Source organism: Mycetomoellerius zeteki, unplaced genomic scaffold (assembly GCF_001594055.1).
Source record: "Mycetomoellerius zeteki isolate Tzet28-1 unplaced genomic scaffold, Tzet1.0 scaffold308, whole genome shotgun sequence".
Lineage (NCBI taxonomy): Eukaryota > Metazoa > Arthropoda > Insecta > Hymenoptera > Formicidae > Mycetomoellerius > Mycetomoellerius zeteki.
Genome location: NW_017257292.1, coordinates 23,890 through 41,797, shown reverse-complemented (window position 1 = coordinate 41,797; position 17,908 = coordinate 23,890). Strand labels below are relative to the sequence as shown.

The following is a 17,908-nucleotide window of genomic DNA, read 5'->3' as shown; positions in this document are numbered from 1 at the left end:
CGCTATCATGACTCAACATTTCTCGTTCGTTTCGATTTTTCGCGAATCACTCGGTAAAGTATTAACAGGTTGCCAATATCATGAAAAGTCGTTGTCGATAAAAAGGAACCAGCAATGGCGGTCGACATTGTGAGGCGAACAATTTAATATGCGCGGCCGGAACGGAGATCTTGGGGATGTAGGCAGGTCCTTATCGAGAAGACCCTCCCGTTTCTACCATCGGCATACCTTATCTGTCTTCTGGCAGTCACAAAGCCCAAGATCTCTCCCGTTTATTGGAAAGCTCTGCCATCGACTAACCGTAGGCGTGCGGGATGAAAGACGAACCCCGCGAGCTCTCTCGCGGTATTATCGATACAGGGTCGTCCCGCAGTCAACCTACGGTATGTCGTCTGACTGAATGTTGATGCCCGCCGGGGCAATTTAATAGAAGCACAGAATTTACATGACATTCCGTTTTGAGCGATCGCTCCGAATACGGTGTCTCGACGAACCGAATAATTGAGGGGATTGACTTCCGCAAAAAAAATGGATGATAAGAGTGGAAGAGAACTTTTTTCATTATGCGAATTTGTTTGGATGAGATTTATTACTGCTATTTTCGTTATTTTTTTTATTACTATAGTATTACTATAGTAGCGATACAACTATAAAATAAAAATTTATTTGAATATAATATTTTATGTATTATTAGTTTTTAACATAATAATTTTTAGTATAATAATTTCTTTTGGATAATAATTACTTTAGTATAATAATTTTTATACTATTATACTATTACATTATTATACATATACAATATATATTTCATGCTTTCCTTGAAAAAGGAAATGAATATGAAAGTTATAAGACAAGTACATGCACGCGTAATATCGTCAATATTAAGTCCATTCTACAATTGCATAAGCGTAGTTGTAAGTGGTTATATTATAGTTGTAATAATTAACCAATCACAGTTGAAAATATGAGGAGAATATTTAACTGTGATTGATCAATTCTTACAGCTACAACTTTATTTCCTAAAATCCTTAATTTGCAATTCGCAAAAAGTCTCATTTTTCGACTCTTGTTTCGTGCACATTTTACGCCTTCGTCATCCTTCGCATGAGAATTTCGCAAGCCAGACACGTCCGTCTCGGCACGACGACGACGCGAATCAGCGCACAAACGTGCACCCGGAAGTGCTCGTGTAAGCGAGCGCGTATCGTGCACATGCGCGAGGTTGCGCTCACGAGGGTTGCAAGTAGTGAGTCAGAGCCGACGAGAGGGATGAAGGGAGGAAGAAAAGTTACCACCACTACCACCGACGCTGTCGCTGCCGGCTGGTTAATCGACGACGACGGGTTCGTCAGTCGGTCGGAAAGCGTCGCGGCGCGACGTGGTTCTTTACGCTGCTCTCGAAGACGACGACGACGACGACGACGACGATAACGACGTGGATCACTTGCTGTCGCTCGGCATATTCGGCGAACACAAGAATGCGAATCGGCGAAGTGCGATTCGGATGACGAAGGCCGAGCATACGGGGGACATGTCCGGTGGCGAAGTGCGAAGCGGAAGTTGACGGGGACGAGGACGAAGACGGCAGATTCTCCTGGGGACAGGGACATGTTCCTCGTTTCGCGAAGATGACCGAACGCTCGACAGTGTCTGCGTGATGGGTGGTCCTAACGGGTGGTTTCTCTAACGTCCTTGGTGCGAAAGAGCTTGATCGAGAAGCATTGCCTTAATCCTGCGGGGATGCGGGAGTCCGCAGAATCTTCTACCTCGAAAATTCGTGATATATCTTTTGTACGTATCTTCTAAGGACTGCTTTGAGAGACATAGATATAAACGTGACTCCGGAGTAGCTCTGGCAAGTTTGATGAGCTACTTGAGAAAAAAGCTTGGAAGCTTGGTGCAAACTCGAATGGAACCGAATAACTTTGTGAAGGCAAATAAGTTAGTTACAACCAAACAGATGAGCTTGAACAAGTACAGAAAGGATTATTCGGAAATATTTTTAATCGTGAGAGCGTCATTGTTCGTCCCACGAATTCGAGATACAATTAAAAGGCAGCTGCGCGACAATTTACTAACAGCTGCGACAACATTACTCTTAGGGGTAGATCGTTGAACGGTTCGCGCTGTTCGAGGTGTTGGAATCGACTGTGAAAGACGCGGGGGTGACAGAGACGAGGGAGAGTGGTGTGGTCGTCGTAGTCGATGGTAGCCGTGCCGGTCGAAAGAGCAGCTGCGACGGCAATAGTCGTAACACTAACAGCAGCTGCAGTAGTAGTAGTAGTACGAGCAACGATAGTGGTGTTGTCGGTGGTAGTAGTGTAGTCGTTGGTGCAAATAGTGGTAGTGTCGGTGGAGTATTGTCGTGCAGGGGTGGCTCACAGCGACTTACAATAAAGGGACCGGTGGAGGGCCCGGCGAGCAGCAACAGCAGCAGCAGCAGGGTGGCCGCGCGAGTGCACCCGAATTGGGGAACGGGCGCGAGAGGGGTGGGCCCCTCTGCACCCTCAAGACCGGGGGGATGTCCCGCGGCCGACGACGTGCCCGGTCGCAACGTCGCCGTCGGCGCCACGACGCAGAATCGCCAGCCGATGGGCACCAATCTCACTAAGCAGAGCAGGGTGAGTTCTTCATTTCAAGGGTACGTGGCTTTTGAAATGAGTCCTCGTTGGAGCGTGCGCCACGAATGCAATCTATGAGGGGAGACCCAGGGTCCTTCGAAAGCGTGTAGAAAAAATGCAAAGTAAAATGCGTCCGGATATTTTTCAGGAACATCAAACTTTTGCGTGAGAAATTTCTTCTGCGAATATTTCAAATGGGTTCTTAGCAATTTTTAATTAACACATCTATACATCAGTGTTACTATTCTTCGACATATAATTTGAATCTGTGTTTTATAAAATGGTAAAGTATATACAATACATATTACAAGAAAAATACATTGAAATGTATTTTTTAAGACTACCTCATATTGAGAAATCTTCTTAAAATGAATTCATATGCATAAATATTTTGTGTTTTATTTCTTTCTGAAAATTAAGAGATATAAATCTGAATAGTTTCATAAAAAATTTCAAAATGATACATACGCTAAACAGATTTGTTTAATAAACTTTTTAAAAAATCGATTCTTTAAAAAGTTTATTAAATGATAATATGACGTATATGATATAATTATATTATATATAACTAATTATTATCGATAGTAAGCTAATTAAACATATAAGCAGGAATAGTGGCTTAAGAACAATAATGGCTTAAGAATAAAGCGGTAGTTGGTATCGTAGACTGAATGAACGGCACTGTGATAAGCATGTGAATGAGAAAAAAGGCCAACGAGAAAATTCACGGGCCATTAAAAACGCTCGCAGGTATCTGTCCGTAGATATCTGCGCTCATGAGAGCCTGCCATTCACGGGGTTCTTTCGTTGCCGATGAATGAAGCATTCACGCACTTGCGCGTACTTTCGCTCGTATTCGTGACCTTTGTAATTTCGTTGATCGCCTACAGGCGCAAATCCACAATTCAGGTGTAGTTTCGCCATAAAAGCGGATTTCGAATAGTCGCTGCCATCCAACTAACAATAAGTAAAATAATAATACTTGTAATTTTTATCACATTATAAGAATAATAAATAGATATAAAATAAATATAAAATTGTGAAAAAAATTTTTTTCAATCTCAGGAAATCATTAGATTTCTATAGATGGCAGCGAAACCATCTTATATAAGCATTGAATCGAGAAATTTTATTATTTTCTTAATTAGCTTTAAATTATACAAAACTATTTTTGAAACTATGTAGAAGTAGGCTTTCATGCATATTTTTAGTATCAACTTGCTAATAACTCCGCAATAAATATTCGTATGTATGTCAACGAATCCGTATATTGAGCGAAGTTTTTCAAGCGCTTTATTGACATGCAACGAGTCATAGCACATTATATTGCGAGACATAATGCATTGACGGTACATAACTACTATATGTGCATTGATAACTACAGCCAGTTCTATTATTCATTGACGGCTGCGCGGCGATACTGCATCCGAAAGGTTCTCGCTATCAATGAAGCTAATACGTGTCCTAAATCACAACGATGCTACATCGCGTTTAAATAAATTTTTTATTATTCGTCAGCAACCTCAATGCGTGAACATGCGATTGTTCCGTATAATCCGAATTTCGTATTTCATGAAAGAAAACTGTATCGCGAATTACGACTGTCATTTCTATTTGATAAAAAATCGCATATCTCGTACATACAAGCGATAGTTAGCTAAAGCAACATTTGTATAACTTACACACGAGATATCTCGTGGTCTCGACAGGGAAATTATTTAACCATTATCCACGGCCTCATTTACCTTCAACGCGACAAAATCAATAGAAAGACGCACAGTATACTCCGTTCACGAAACGTTTTTAATGTCCACAAAAGAGAAATTCTGCGGTAAAACCGCGTTACGGAGTAACGATTGTACTACAGCTACTCCCATGTGAACGCGCAAATCAAGAGGATGTCTGTATTATTGTACTACAGCCCGCTCTCCGCCTCGTGATCCGCCCTTCTGTTATTTCGTCGTAACTTCTCGCGAGCGAAGGGCCGTACGATTCTCGGAGGTGCGAAAGCGAAGCCGGTCTGAAAGATTTATCACGACTACTCCGTCGTGCTCGCAGAGAGAGTATCGGGGATCGCAGGCACGTGACCCAGCTATCAATCCGACGGAGAAGAGAAAGGTGCTTTCCTCCCTCCCTCGACGGGAACGCAGCCGCCAGTTGTCCTCATCCTACAACCGTCCCCTGTATTCTCCTCCTCTTCTCGCACTTCTCTCATCACGTGCTCGCCTAAAAACCGTCAGGCAACTCGATCGACGAGTCACGGGCCGTGGATCTCGCTCGTCATGAATTATTAAGGTACGCTTTCCGCGACCGATGGTCCTCGGATATCGTCGTCTCATTAATTATTTGCTGGTCTCGATGATGCAGCTCCCGCCAGCGGGAACGCGTTGATTATATAGGCGATCTCTTCTCGCGCATCCTCCCACTGCACGTGCCCCGGATGAAGCTGCATTGCGCACGTGCACGTCCTTGCTACAGGGGGATTATCCGAACGCGTGTACGGGTACGCTTTTCTGTGGGGTGCCTTTGAAGATCGTATCAGTTCTCTCGCGTTCAACTCGATTCGGTATTTTCGGTGTGTCCGAGAAGTTCATTGCCTCACAATGTCGTGGGCACGTGAAGCAATAAAGTCGTATTACAAAATCTCTGAATCTGAATTATATTTCAGTAAAATGTATCTAGTATTACAACGGGGTAAAATAATTTTCTAAATTTAAGGTTCTCCTAAGTTGCTGCGATCATTGGATCGTGATGTCAAAAACAAGACAATGAAGTTTCTTACATATCATTTGTAAATAAGGAGAAAGAAAGAAACAGAGAGAGAGAGAGAGAGAGAGAGAGAGAAAGAGAATTTGGATAAAACAAAATAATAAGATCGCTTTAAATCGAAATCAGACTACGCATTGAAGATTGAGATTGAAGATTGAAAAATTCAAATTTAACCAATCAAAACAAAAGGAGCTAAAATTTCTTTGTTCTTATTGGTCAAATTTCAATCTTCAATCTTCAATCTCAATCTTCAATGCGTAGTTTGATTTCGGCCTAAAACACTTATAAAAATGTAAATAGTTATAAAATGTACATAGAGTGAAAATAGGCTACAACGCATGCGCATTAAGTAAACACTAGTAAACACACTTTACATGCCTTTTTGACTATTTACTAACTGTCAGGGGAAAGGACAGCTTTTATTTTTGACTCTTCCATTTTTACAAGTATTTTAAAGTGATTCATCATTTTGTTTTACCCGAATATTCTGTTTATTTACAAATGGCATGCAAGAAACTTCAACATGTCATTTCTCACTTATAACGCCACGATTCAATATGGCCGCAACGATTATTCAGGAGCTTTAATACACGGAAAACCGATTTTGCTCAAGTACCTAAAAATTTAGCCAGATACGGATCTGAAAATAATCTTGTTCATCAATAGTTATGTATGACGCTTAAACTTATTACTAGGATGTTGAAACTTATTACAGCATTGTCATCAACGTTTAAAGCGTTTTACATAATTATTTAGACAGTAAATTACTTAAACAAAATTACTTTCAAATCTAGCTAAATTTATAGATAATTTAGCAACATCGTTTTTTCCGTGAAGTATAAAAGATCTGTATGAACTTCTTCTTTATGAAATTTTTTAAATTTTCATTTTTTTATTTAATACGCATAACTATATTTATTTCATGGAAGAACATAATTTTTAGCTATTTTCTATCGTTTCACAAGTGTAGAAATGTCCTCGTTTCTGCTTCCTTGATTTTGAATAGTAGGAAAAGTACACTTGTCGTAAAATCACGATTTCGCATTGAATTTGACGGGAAAGATGTCTGCCTTCGTGATTCAAGCTGTAAAATCTTCACGAATTTCTCAGGACGACTGAAAATCGCGTTTCAAATGGAAGTAACCACGCAAATACGGCATTCTCGATGGAAAGCAAATCGCGGGAAAATCCATTGGGGGTGGATAAGAGCGTTCGTTAGAATTTAAGACTGCCATAAATCCGCTCTGGCTATTCCTTAAACCCTCCGCGCGCGCGAGTGGCGGTCAACCCGGCTTTTACCAGATTGTATTCCTCGATATCTCCCCTTTGGACCCCACATCCTCGAATTCACCCGGGTCCTTTCTTCGGCGAACTTCCGCTTGATCGCGACGATATCCGTCGACGTTGGCGGAATTTTTACGAATTCGATTGTAAACGCGGCGAGCTGAGATAAATCGGCGATCTTTCTGTGAATATAAAAGTGTGCACCAAGAGTATATATGACATTATGGATATTGTGGTGTATTGTAAATAGATATCGCACACTCAGGGAAAATCATAATAGTGACAACTATGTAGATGATAACAGTTTTATAGATATAATTATTTGCATGGTTGAATAAACTATTTCACAATTATTGTAGCTATGAAATAATTTATTCAACTATGTACATTAATTCTACATAATATAAGACATAGTTGTTACACTGAGAAAAAAGTTGTTTATTTCACTAAATTAATTTAATTGTTTTTAATTTTTTTCATTGTATACATATGTATTTAACAAATATAATATATTTGACTTAAATATATACATTCTCCATCGAAAAAAATAAAGAAATAAATTAATATAATCAAATAAATAATTTTTTTCTCAGTGTGCATCTATAGGTATCTATTGCTGTCACTATGTTTTCCTTTGATTGTGAATGCACCATAGATACTACATTGCGCTATTAGTTTTAATAGGATTTTTGTCATATACATTTTCATACTTAATTCAATGCGATAATCGTAAGTCTTCTAATTCAAGAGCAAAAGAAGTAATATTACAGATGTTGTCAATTACTGAAAAATATAATTTATTGAAATTATTAGACATTATCTAAGATTGTTACTTTTATTACTACTTTTTATTTAGGCACTTTTTTAATCTTACTTTAAATTATCGTTACTTTTCATGTCAGAATATTAGTGTTCATTTAACTAACAGGATGAAAGTAAATTTTTATTTACTATCATGTTTTTCTTGACCAAAAGATTACACAATTTTCTTTTAATAAGACGACCTAAATCTACATAAATCTAATCACCCGTCTTTTTTTCTAAAGCCGATCGCCACCGTTGCAAATCTGAGAGCATTATTATCTCACACCACATTCGAAACTTCGTCCTTCTCGTGCTTCCCGGCTGGGACAAACGACAATTTACGGCCGGTCCCGAGATAGCCGTGGTTACCGGCGGGTTAAATCGCGTGAAATATTGCTTTCGGCACATTGGTCCGGCACAATTATTGATGGCACTTGGAGAGTGGACAGAGAAGCGACGTGACGCGGCGGGCCGGGACTCTCGCCCGCGATCCGAAAGGGCGTAATCAATGTGGCGTGCGGCGCTTCGATTTAAATTCATGAATAATTCCTACCCCGCTGCCCCGACGCGGACGCGACGATCCGAAGATCAACGAGCTTTTTCGGTCGTCGTCTCGCGCATTTTTTCTCAGTCCGCACTCGCGACCATCGAATTCCGGATTCGCCAGCGAGGATCAGACATTGCCGCCGATAAATTTCGCCAAGTTCAGATTTACTACGGACCCAGAATTGAGTGTTATTCTAGAATGCATGGGACTACCATTCTTATTCGAATAATTTATTCGGATAACGATTCTCCGTTATTTACAGTGGCTTATTCGATTAGTTGTTTAAATAAATAATGTAGAAATTACTCCAGTAATTGCCTGAAATGTTTTACAAATGATAAACCGATACTATATATCTAAAGTAACTAGATCCTATATCGCCTACATAAGCTTTGCAATTTTTTTCTAATCTTTTACTGAGTCCAAAATTGAAAACTGATAAATTTAAAAGAGAAGACATTTCTGAACATTAAAAAATATATAAGACATTTTCAAATATTTACATAGATGCAATGAAAATTTAAAAAAAAATAGCATTTAAATCATATATGTAAAACATTATTTATAAAATATTTTAGGCAATTACTCGAGTCCGTATTACTTATTTAAGCGACTATCAAATGAATCATTGCAAATAACAAACAAATCGTTATCTAAATAAATTATTCAAATAGAAATGGTTATCTCGTGTAATTCTTTCCAGGACATATATCTAATATAACCTAAATATATGTTTCCCTCTTTTTCGTAAAAAAAAAAAAATGAAAAATAAAGTGATCCAACGTTGCTTTTATAAGATTACAAGTTTATTAACGTATTGACATGTTTATTAACATGTAAGAAGACACAAAGAACTATTTTCTAAACAATTGACCTATTTACTTATTTATTTATCTACTTATATCTACTTATTTCCATAATGTTTAACAGGTGAATTAAAACTCATGGTTTGGAATAACAAAAGTTATACTGAAAAACTGTTACAATCGATGTGTGCTACATTAGTATGTCTAGGTTAGTCATATTGATCGCACATTACAAAAGAGTCTCTCCTTCCTTTGGTTATAAACAAAACGTTATAACGAATATACTAGTATAACTAAATGCCGTGTTGTAAAATATAAATGCAGACCTACAATAAAATAATCTACGGAAATTTTAATAACCATCTCTCAATAGTTATATAGAGAATGCAATTATATTTATCTACGAAGTATTACATCACGACTATGTTTTGCATTTTGCTTTACTAATAATAACAGAATAAACAAACTGAGCAATAAACTGATGCAATCCAGTCAAACAGATAGCCTGTACTTTATACTATTAGTGCTGTCTGTCGAATTCACCGTATAATTACCCACAAACAGCGAATAGGGCATATTGGGTACTAGGCCATATATTATTCGATTACCTTAGATACATGGTGTTTTTATTTATTCATCATTTTAAATTCATATTTTCGAACAATAACTATGTGCTTTATCATCCACGTGAAGTTATATTTAATCTTGCTTAATTCTAGTACGCTATTATTCATAAATTTAACATGCAAATGAGTGAAATTATCAAGCGTTAAAGCCTTCAATGACCATCAGGAAACCCAATCTGCTATGCTAAAAACTTACATATTGACAATTGAAAACAAACTTTTAAAAATTCAGTCCATTATATAACAATTTAGATCCTTAGTATTATAGTCAGTGTTATAATAGAGAACGTGATAAGTAATTTCAATTTCTAAGCGGGTTTGTGTTATTATTTATTTTTAAATGTTATGAGACTACATAGGTACTCCATATCATTTCAAGATTGAATCTAATAGTGTATTTTCATTTCTTTTAAGTCAATAATTAAGTTATTTGTGTTATAAAATTTAGAATATAAATATTTTGTTATTAAAAATGTAAAATGGATGAAAATCCTGTGTTACATTAATTAAGAATGGCCTATTTCTTCGAACATAAAATTCACATATCAATAATAGTATTGTATCAAAAGAAATTTGGAGAATAAGAGTCAAGCGCGGTAGTTGTTGCGCAAATAATATACCGATATAATATAAACCTTTTAATTAAAAAACGCGCTTACATTTTCAATCAAAAATGAACCGAATTGATATTATTGATATGTGAATTTTATGTTCGAAGAAATATTTTCTCCAAATTTCTTTTGAATAGTATGAGTCCTTGTAGATTGATTTATGAATATTATATCATTCAATATCAGTAGTGTTCTAGGTTAAAAGATTATTTTTATTTTGTTATTTGTGAAAGGTTTGTCTTACTACAATAAAATTTGATTCACTAAAATTACGCCGTCGATTTCAATCGTGGCGAAAAATTCAGCTGATAGCCGAAAATTTCGATCACTTCTGCCAATCGGGTGAATGAAAAGCACGGACGATTTGACAGTGATTTATTAATCGTGCCGCTCATTGCACGTTATCACGAATATATTATGACGAGTGCGCGCTGATTAATTGCAGGTCAATTAACGTCCCCCTCTACCCCACTCCGGGGAAACGAGCAACGAATAACACAGCAACTGGCGTTGTCCGCCGCGCGTTGCGTCGCTGCGAACACTTTATTAAATCCGCTATTAATTAATCACACTCGCGTCGGCGATACCTTTCCACGATGCGCGATTGCTCGTATCGACGTCATTATTGCCGTTTCATTATTCACAACTGTCGCAACGACACCGATTTTTCGAGGGCGGCGCGCGACGCTGAATTTTGCATCGCCGTCGTTCCACCATCGCGTTTAATTATCATCCCATTCTCTTCCTCTTTTTTTCTGTCTACCAGAGAACTTTCATTAATAAATGTCAATGTTCGAATTGTTGTAGAGGGAGGCCACGCAACGAGATGTGGAACGAGAACGCCGGCAACGAATGGAGGCCGAAGCTCGAGTACGCGAGGCTACGGCTGAGGCTGAAAGAGCACGCTCGAGAGTACATCATCTTCAGAGAGAGCTGGCCAGGTGAGAGATTTAACGATTTCAGAATTACTGTTTTCTTGAAAGAGAATACGACGAAGGTATTGAACACATCGTTAAACAAAAGTTGAGAATTTCACTTCTATTGGATTTTCCTCGAAATAAATCTTCAATATATTCGCGGTTCTCTCCTCTTCTTATACATTTTACATCTTCTTATTGTTAGAATGCTTTGAAATTTTTTCCATTTAGAAAAACAAACAGGAAGTCACCAGTTTTTTATTGATAATTTTTTTATAGATTTAAACGGTTTGTATATAGAAAAGTTGTACGGTTTCAAAAGTACTTCAATGTTGTGAAGAAAAAAAATTTTTAACTTTAACCTCAGCAAAAAATTTAAAAAATTCTCGAAGCTTAGGGGGCCCACATTGGGCCCTATTACCTTATTTCGTATGTAAGTACTATATTAAACTAAGAAATGGTAAAAAAGATCTCGATTTCGAAATTTTTTGTCGTTCTCAGGCTCCATCTTACAGACACGTATTAATGCGAATACTTTAATTCTGGAAAAGGATTTTTGAATCAGTAAAAGAGGAAAAAAGTAATTGTTATACAAAAATTATACAGTTTAGTCGGTAATACAGACCCCTTAAACACAAGCAGAAAGCGAAATCGCGAGTGCAAATCATCTTATGAAGTTTCCACCAATAATTCAAAACCGTCAAGTAGCACGCGAAATCGATTTCTTCCCGTTCTTTCGGCAGCTCTCCGCTTCGCGAAAATTGCTTATTTCATTCACGACCGTGCAGACGGCACTTTATTTCCTGCATGCGGATCGCGCGCGATACATAAATATAAAAATATCGGTGTAACGTATAAATAATGAGACCGCGCGTTTCCCACGCAATAACCGGCGGATCGAATGGTAAATCATCGATATTGGCTCTCGTCCATGACATACCGCGAGTTATCTAAATAGCAACCCCTCTATGCCTTTGTCGCCCTCCCTGTTTCGATTTAGTATTGCGAATATCGAAACATCGTTGCGATATCGCGCGTCCGGAATGAAAAAAGGCTCTTGATAGTCAATTAACGAGATTCTCAAACGAAAAATATTTCTTAATAGGTATTGAAAACTTTTTAAAATATGCTCCCACCATATGTTTCGGAGAAAACTTCGCAAATATATATATATATATATATGGAGAGAGAGAGAGAGAGAGAGAGAGAGAGAGAGAGAAACATTTCTATTAGGGTTGCACCAGATATCCGGGAAATATTCGGTATTTTTTAAATATCTGGTAGGATAGCCGGATATCATTGATATCCGATTATACAGGGTAACCCATGTAAAGTGTTATAAGCTATTATCTCTGAAAGTGTGTGTCAAATGACTAATATGTTCAGACAAAAGTTTTATGACCTTGAAGAGAGCGTAAGATAGTACCATTTGTTCGACCTTGGATAGCGTTGTCAAAGTGAGAGCAAGGCCACTTTGAATTTTTTAAACGGAACCCTCCATTTTTTTTCTTGTAGCTTATTTCAAGAGCTTTCCAAAACGCTATAATAAAGTATTTTTTCGTTAAGTACATTTCGAGTTATGAGATTCGAAAGTTACAGTACTGCCGGCATTTGCATTATCCAAGTTGTCCGACCGACGGCTAAAATCTCTTGAAGGATTCAGGAGATGCCCTTGAGTGACCGGACTCAATCTTCTAGGGACACTAACATCAGAGATACTTGTTTAGCTTAGAAAAGCATTGCAAATAGCATTTAAAATAAATTTCTTCGAATTTCTTTTAAAACTTATTTTAAAAACATCAAGTTTAAAAACTAGAAATTTGGACTTTAAAAATGTATGGACAAACAGGTATTAAAGAATTAAAGATTACCTGAATTTCAGAGTACAAAGAGAGATGATTTGATTGTATATTTTACGGAACGCATATTTCATCGATTTACTATAGGATTAGAATCTCATATCTAATATAGCTTTGTGTTCAAAGAAATATATTTTTTGAATAAATGCTTTTATTAATCTCGATAAAGCATCCAAGAATCGATTTCACCGAATCCTTTCGGAGAAATGTTGTTAGCGAACAGAAATGGATTTCTTTATCGTCGGGACCATATACACGGATTATTTACCGAATAATTCGATAGATTGGCGCACATTGATCACGAAGGAAGGCCCCTCGTGTACATTTCTGTCAAAACCAACGATTCGCTTCGTCAAGTACACGATAGGAAAGCCTTTCAAACGCGGTCCTTTGAATCGGCATCAACGAACGAACAAAAAAAAAGAGGAATCTTTTTCCCGAGCTTCAATAACTCGCTATAGAAATTAAACTGGCGGACCGTCGGCCGGACTTATCAACTTGACTGGCGATAGAGAAAAATCGCAGACTATTCCAACCAATTCCAACATAGAATATTGCTAATAAAACGACTATAGTCGTTTGGGCTTACATATACCAAATAATGATACTTAAATATCAATGGCACTTCCATAATTCGAAGAGATTATTTTCAAATGTGGTTACTTTAATTTATTTGAGATACACCCTATATATAATTTTAAGATACACCCTGTATATAATTTTACGTTTTTGTTTTATAAAAATTGATAATATTTTTTTCATTAAAATCTATTTAAAATGTACTTTTCGGGTGAAAGATGCTATCCACGAAAAAATTGTTAGTTTATAAAAATTTTTTTAATTTTCTGAGAATAAATAGCAATGTTTTTATTTTTATCGTTTCAAGCAATAATGTAGCAAAATCTTTTTAAGAAATGCATTGGGAACTTTGAGTCTCTTTGACGAACAGGCAGAGAAAATTAGTTGTACACATAAAAATTCTCACAATATAATAAAAGTGAATATGCCATAATTTTGGGATTTTACGTAAGGTTAATGTGAGGAATGTAGAATCATCGCATGGCAGAATTTCGAGTCTTTACGTGATCTACGTGGACTTTTATTCATTCTGTAAACACGGTTCCCGGGAAAAAATGGCTCATCCACCGGTATGGCGCATCACGCAACACGCATGAACGATGCGTGTACGGCAAATTGATATCCCTGTTTTACAGCGCGCAACGTGACATGATGCATTATAACCAGCCGGATATGTCGTCGTGACGGTTCTCTCTCCCGTGAATAAATAATCACACGTTGCACGCGGCGACACGGTCTACTCGCTTCCCTTTTGTGTCTCTTATGTTATTCCTCATGTCTTTACATCCGATTTGATCCCAATGAGCATTAATCATCGTCAAATTTTAATTTTTCATAGCCGCCAAATATCTTAAAACTTTTGTTTACATTAATGTGATTTTTCTATTATAATATATGTCGACATAAGTAAAATTTTAAGATATAATATTTAACACTGTATATATGTATTATTAGAGCAGAGTACAATAAATGAATATTCATAAAATTGACACATAACGTGACATAATTAAATGTCAGAAAATTTCTTTGAAATCACAGAAATATAACTCGCCATTACTTAAAAAGACAGTGATTAATTACTTCTTTTAGGAATTAAAAAAACTGTTGTTTAATATTTTTAGTATACCAAATAAATAATTAATTACTATCTTTTAATAATAAATTGGTTAGTATTGAATTAATCAGTATTAGACTTTTATGAGGGATGATCTTAAAACATGTTTTTTTTTTATAAAGTAACCGCTGGATAAAACTTTACAAACATTGAATTTTTAATAACAATTAAGAGATTTGATAGTTTTATATAATTGGAATACAAATTTTAAATATAATTTGCAAATATTTACTTAAATTAGGTATGCTTTTAGAATCATCTAACGTGTATTGCGAGAAAATATTTGTTTACGTAACGAAAAGTATATCGCTGACTAAAAAAATTATAAATAGTGATAAACGCAATCTAGTTTCATGGGCAAGCTCTCCATACAATATTTTACCCTTTTCTACTATCGCCGATATAAATCAGGACCCAAGTGTTTTCTCTGTAGTAGTCCGCCGAAAGCACTTCTCGATAAGAGCGCAAGGCTCAGAGGACCGGACGATACTTAAAATTCCGGGCTCTGGACATCTCGAAACGTGCACACTGACCGCTCAATTAAACGTGATCTTTTGTTCCCACGCTGCGTTCCCTACGTGGAATCTAGTCGCGATCGCGGGAAATTAAAAATGCGGCCCTCGTACTGGAAGCGGCTTTTTACGAGCGGCCCATAAGAGTGAGAGCGTAGTATTATTTTTACGCGGTCGGACACGAAATTGAATTTTCCAAGCCCTTTCGCCCTTTCAGTCGCTACAGAGAATCCTATTAACCACAGGAACAATGCAACCTAAATAGCTATACGTACATACGAAGGAGAAAGGCAGGAGAATGGAAAGTAAGAGAGAACTGTTCGCGTGGCGCACGTATGTAGGTATGCTCTTCGCTTCTCGGATTTTCTTAGAATTTCTCTCACGCCAGCAGGCGATTTTAAAATGCATTTAAGTAGCTGACATTTTTTCGATAAATTGTCAGAATAAATAAATAAATAATAAATGAATATTCTATGAAATACCCATTGAGAGAAAAATTTTTTGTGTCTGTAACTATAATTACATGTTACTATAATTATGATTATTACCATGCTACAATATTAGTAATAATAATACTTATATGTATAGTTTTATCAACAAATATATACATACATAGTTGGCAACCAAAAATGTATGACTATAATTATAATTATTATTATTGTTACCATAGTTGAAATGACCATAAAAATAATTGAAGTTACTATAATTGTAATATTTTCGGTTGCCAATAATATACAAGGTGCCTCACAACTACCGCATTTTCTTTTAAGAACGTATCCTTGAGGTAATTTTGAGACGAAAAAATTGTAATACAAAAATGTCGAGACTACAATAGTTTTTTAATTATAATTGGTTAATTAATAGTTTGCAATTCAAAAATTATTATAGCTTCGATATTTTCGTATTAGGATTTTCGTCTTAGAATGTTCAAAAGAATCCAGAAATAATAATAAAGGCTATAAAAGTAAATGTTTACTTATAAACATTTAAAGTTAGCTTATTATTAAAAAAATTATTGTAATCTTGACATTTTCGTATTAGGATTTTTGTCTCAATATTATCTCAAGAATACGTTCTTAAGAGGAAATGCGGTAGTTGTAAGACATGTTCCTGTATATGTTTGTTGACAAAACTATACATATAGTTATTATTACTTACATTATAACAGTAATAATCATAATTTGACACTTACCGTAATTACAGTTACGAAATATTAAAAACTTTTTTCTCGGTGTGTAATTAAAATTAAATGAAATTGAAAACTATTAATTAAAAAGACTTATAAAATGGCAGTTTTACATATGTAGTTTTTGTAATATCGATGTCGACTGAAGATTTGTGACGAATCTCGTCCACAATAAATACATATATACAATAGAGTATAACAAAACAACAGTTCGCTTATGTAATAGATATAAATTCGGGGAGAAAGACTCGTATTACAAATCGAAACGCAGCTGAAGTAGAAATGCTGAAGATGCAACGCGAAGATCGATTCTGCGGCTATTGTGTTTAACGCAACGCGCGTTATTTCACGGATATGAGAGCGGGCGGTCGCCGGAAATTAATCTTCATCCCGCACAATCGTGCCGCCGAACTCTGCATCCATTCTATCGGCGTCAATGACGCTGTGTGACGGGGAGTTCATGGGATGTATTCCACGTTCATGTATAAAACGAATGTTGATTCGTAATCAATGAAGTTTCGGCGCAACGGCGACACGCTAACGAACGCGGAATCGTTCGTATCACCGATACTACGCGCGTAAAACCGACACGGCGACGTATGGAACAATTTCCATATGATAATGACGTCAACGCACAAAGAGTCGCAACGCATTAATGCCGCGCGATTAAACACCGATAACTGTTTATTCTGTTGATTCTGAGTTTGCGAAGCTCACGCGTGGGTGCGTGCGTCGGAACGTGCGTACCACTGCCACTCACACAACTACCGACATGTATAACTAATAATAACAATAGTGCAGCTAGATCTAAACCCTCGTTCTAGCGTCAGAGATTCGTTCTCTGACGTTACTTAATGGAAAATATAAATCTCGTGTAAGGGTTTTCTCTTGAAACAGAAATAAGCATTCGAGATGTAAACAAAACGAAATAAAATAAGTGAAGCTAAAATTGAAAAAGAAATTGCGATTTTGATGGCATTTATTCAGAATATAAATCAAAGAGATGAGATGCTTATAAGAATCAACAATTTAATTTAAATTGAATTTAAATTTTTTATGTAAACGTTTCGACTCACAGACACTTTTGAGTCATCTTCAATACACACACACAATAATCGTCTATTCAAAGATTACATGTTCATACATATCATTATAGAAGTCACTTGTGGCAATAAAACAAGATAGTAATACTATCGAACTAAATTTTTGAATAGACGATTATTATGTTATTGAAAACAACTCAAAACTGTAAAATGTTTACATTATATTTAATTTAGTTATTTAGTCATTAAAGTTTAACGCATGAAAAACTAGTATTGGTTCTTATAGACATATCTCATCTTTTTGATTTATTCTTTAGAACCTTTTCATTATTATATATTCAGGATGTAAAAATAAGAAGAGGAATTAAATTTAAAGAGAGAAATATATGGTTCAAAGACACAAAAAAAATCTTAAGAAATAAGAATAGTTTTAATTCCAATGAAAGAAACAAGCGCATATATACAAAAAAAATTATATAAATAAAATAATGACATAAATGATAATGATAAATGATTGAATGCATAATAAAATGAATAATACATTAAATCATTGTTTAAAAAAAAATTAATTCGTGTAGACATTCTTGAGTGACTATACGACATTAACAAGCACCTTTCCTGCAATTCGAG

General features: G+C 36.1%; 1 protein-coding gene across 6 annotated transcripts in view; it reads left to right on the top strand.

Moving 5' to 3' along the window:
• The window catches only part of LOC108724538 (uncharacterized), a 271,946-nt gene that overhangs the window by 237,089 nt on the left and 16,949 nt on the right, over positions 1 to 17,908 (top strand). For 5 of the 6 annotated variants that reach the window (XM_018450965.1, XM_018450966.1, XM_018450970.1 and 2 more), the window contains one exon: positions 10,876 to 11,009. In XM_018450965.1, coding sequence (XP_018306467.1) covers positions 10,876 to 11,009 — 134 coding nt within the window. Of the gene's footprint in view, positions 1 to 2,039; positions 2,622 to 10,875; positions 11,010 to 17,908 lie in introns of those variants that run through there. The other variant, XM_018450969.1, reaches the window with a different exon arrangement.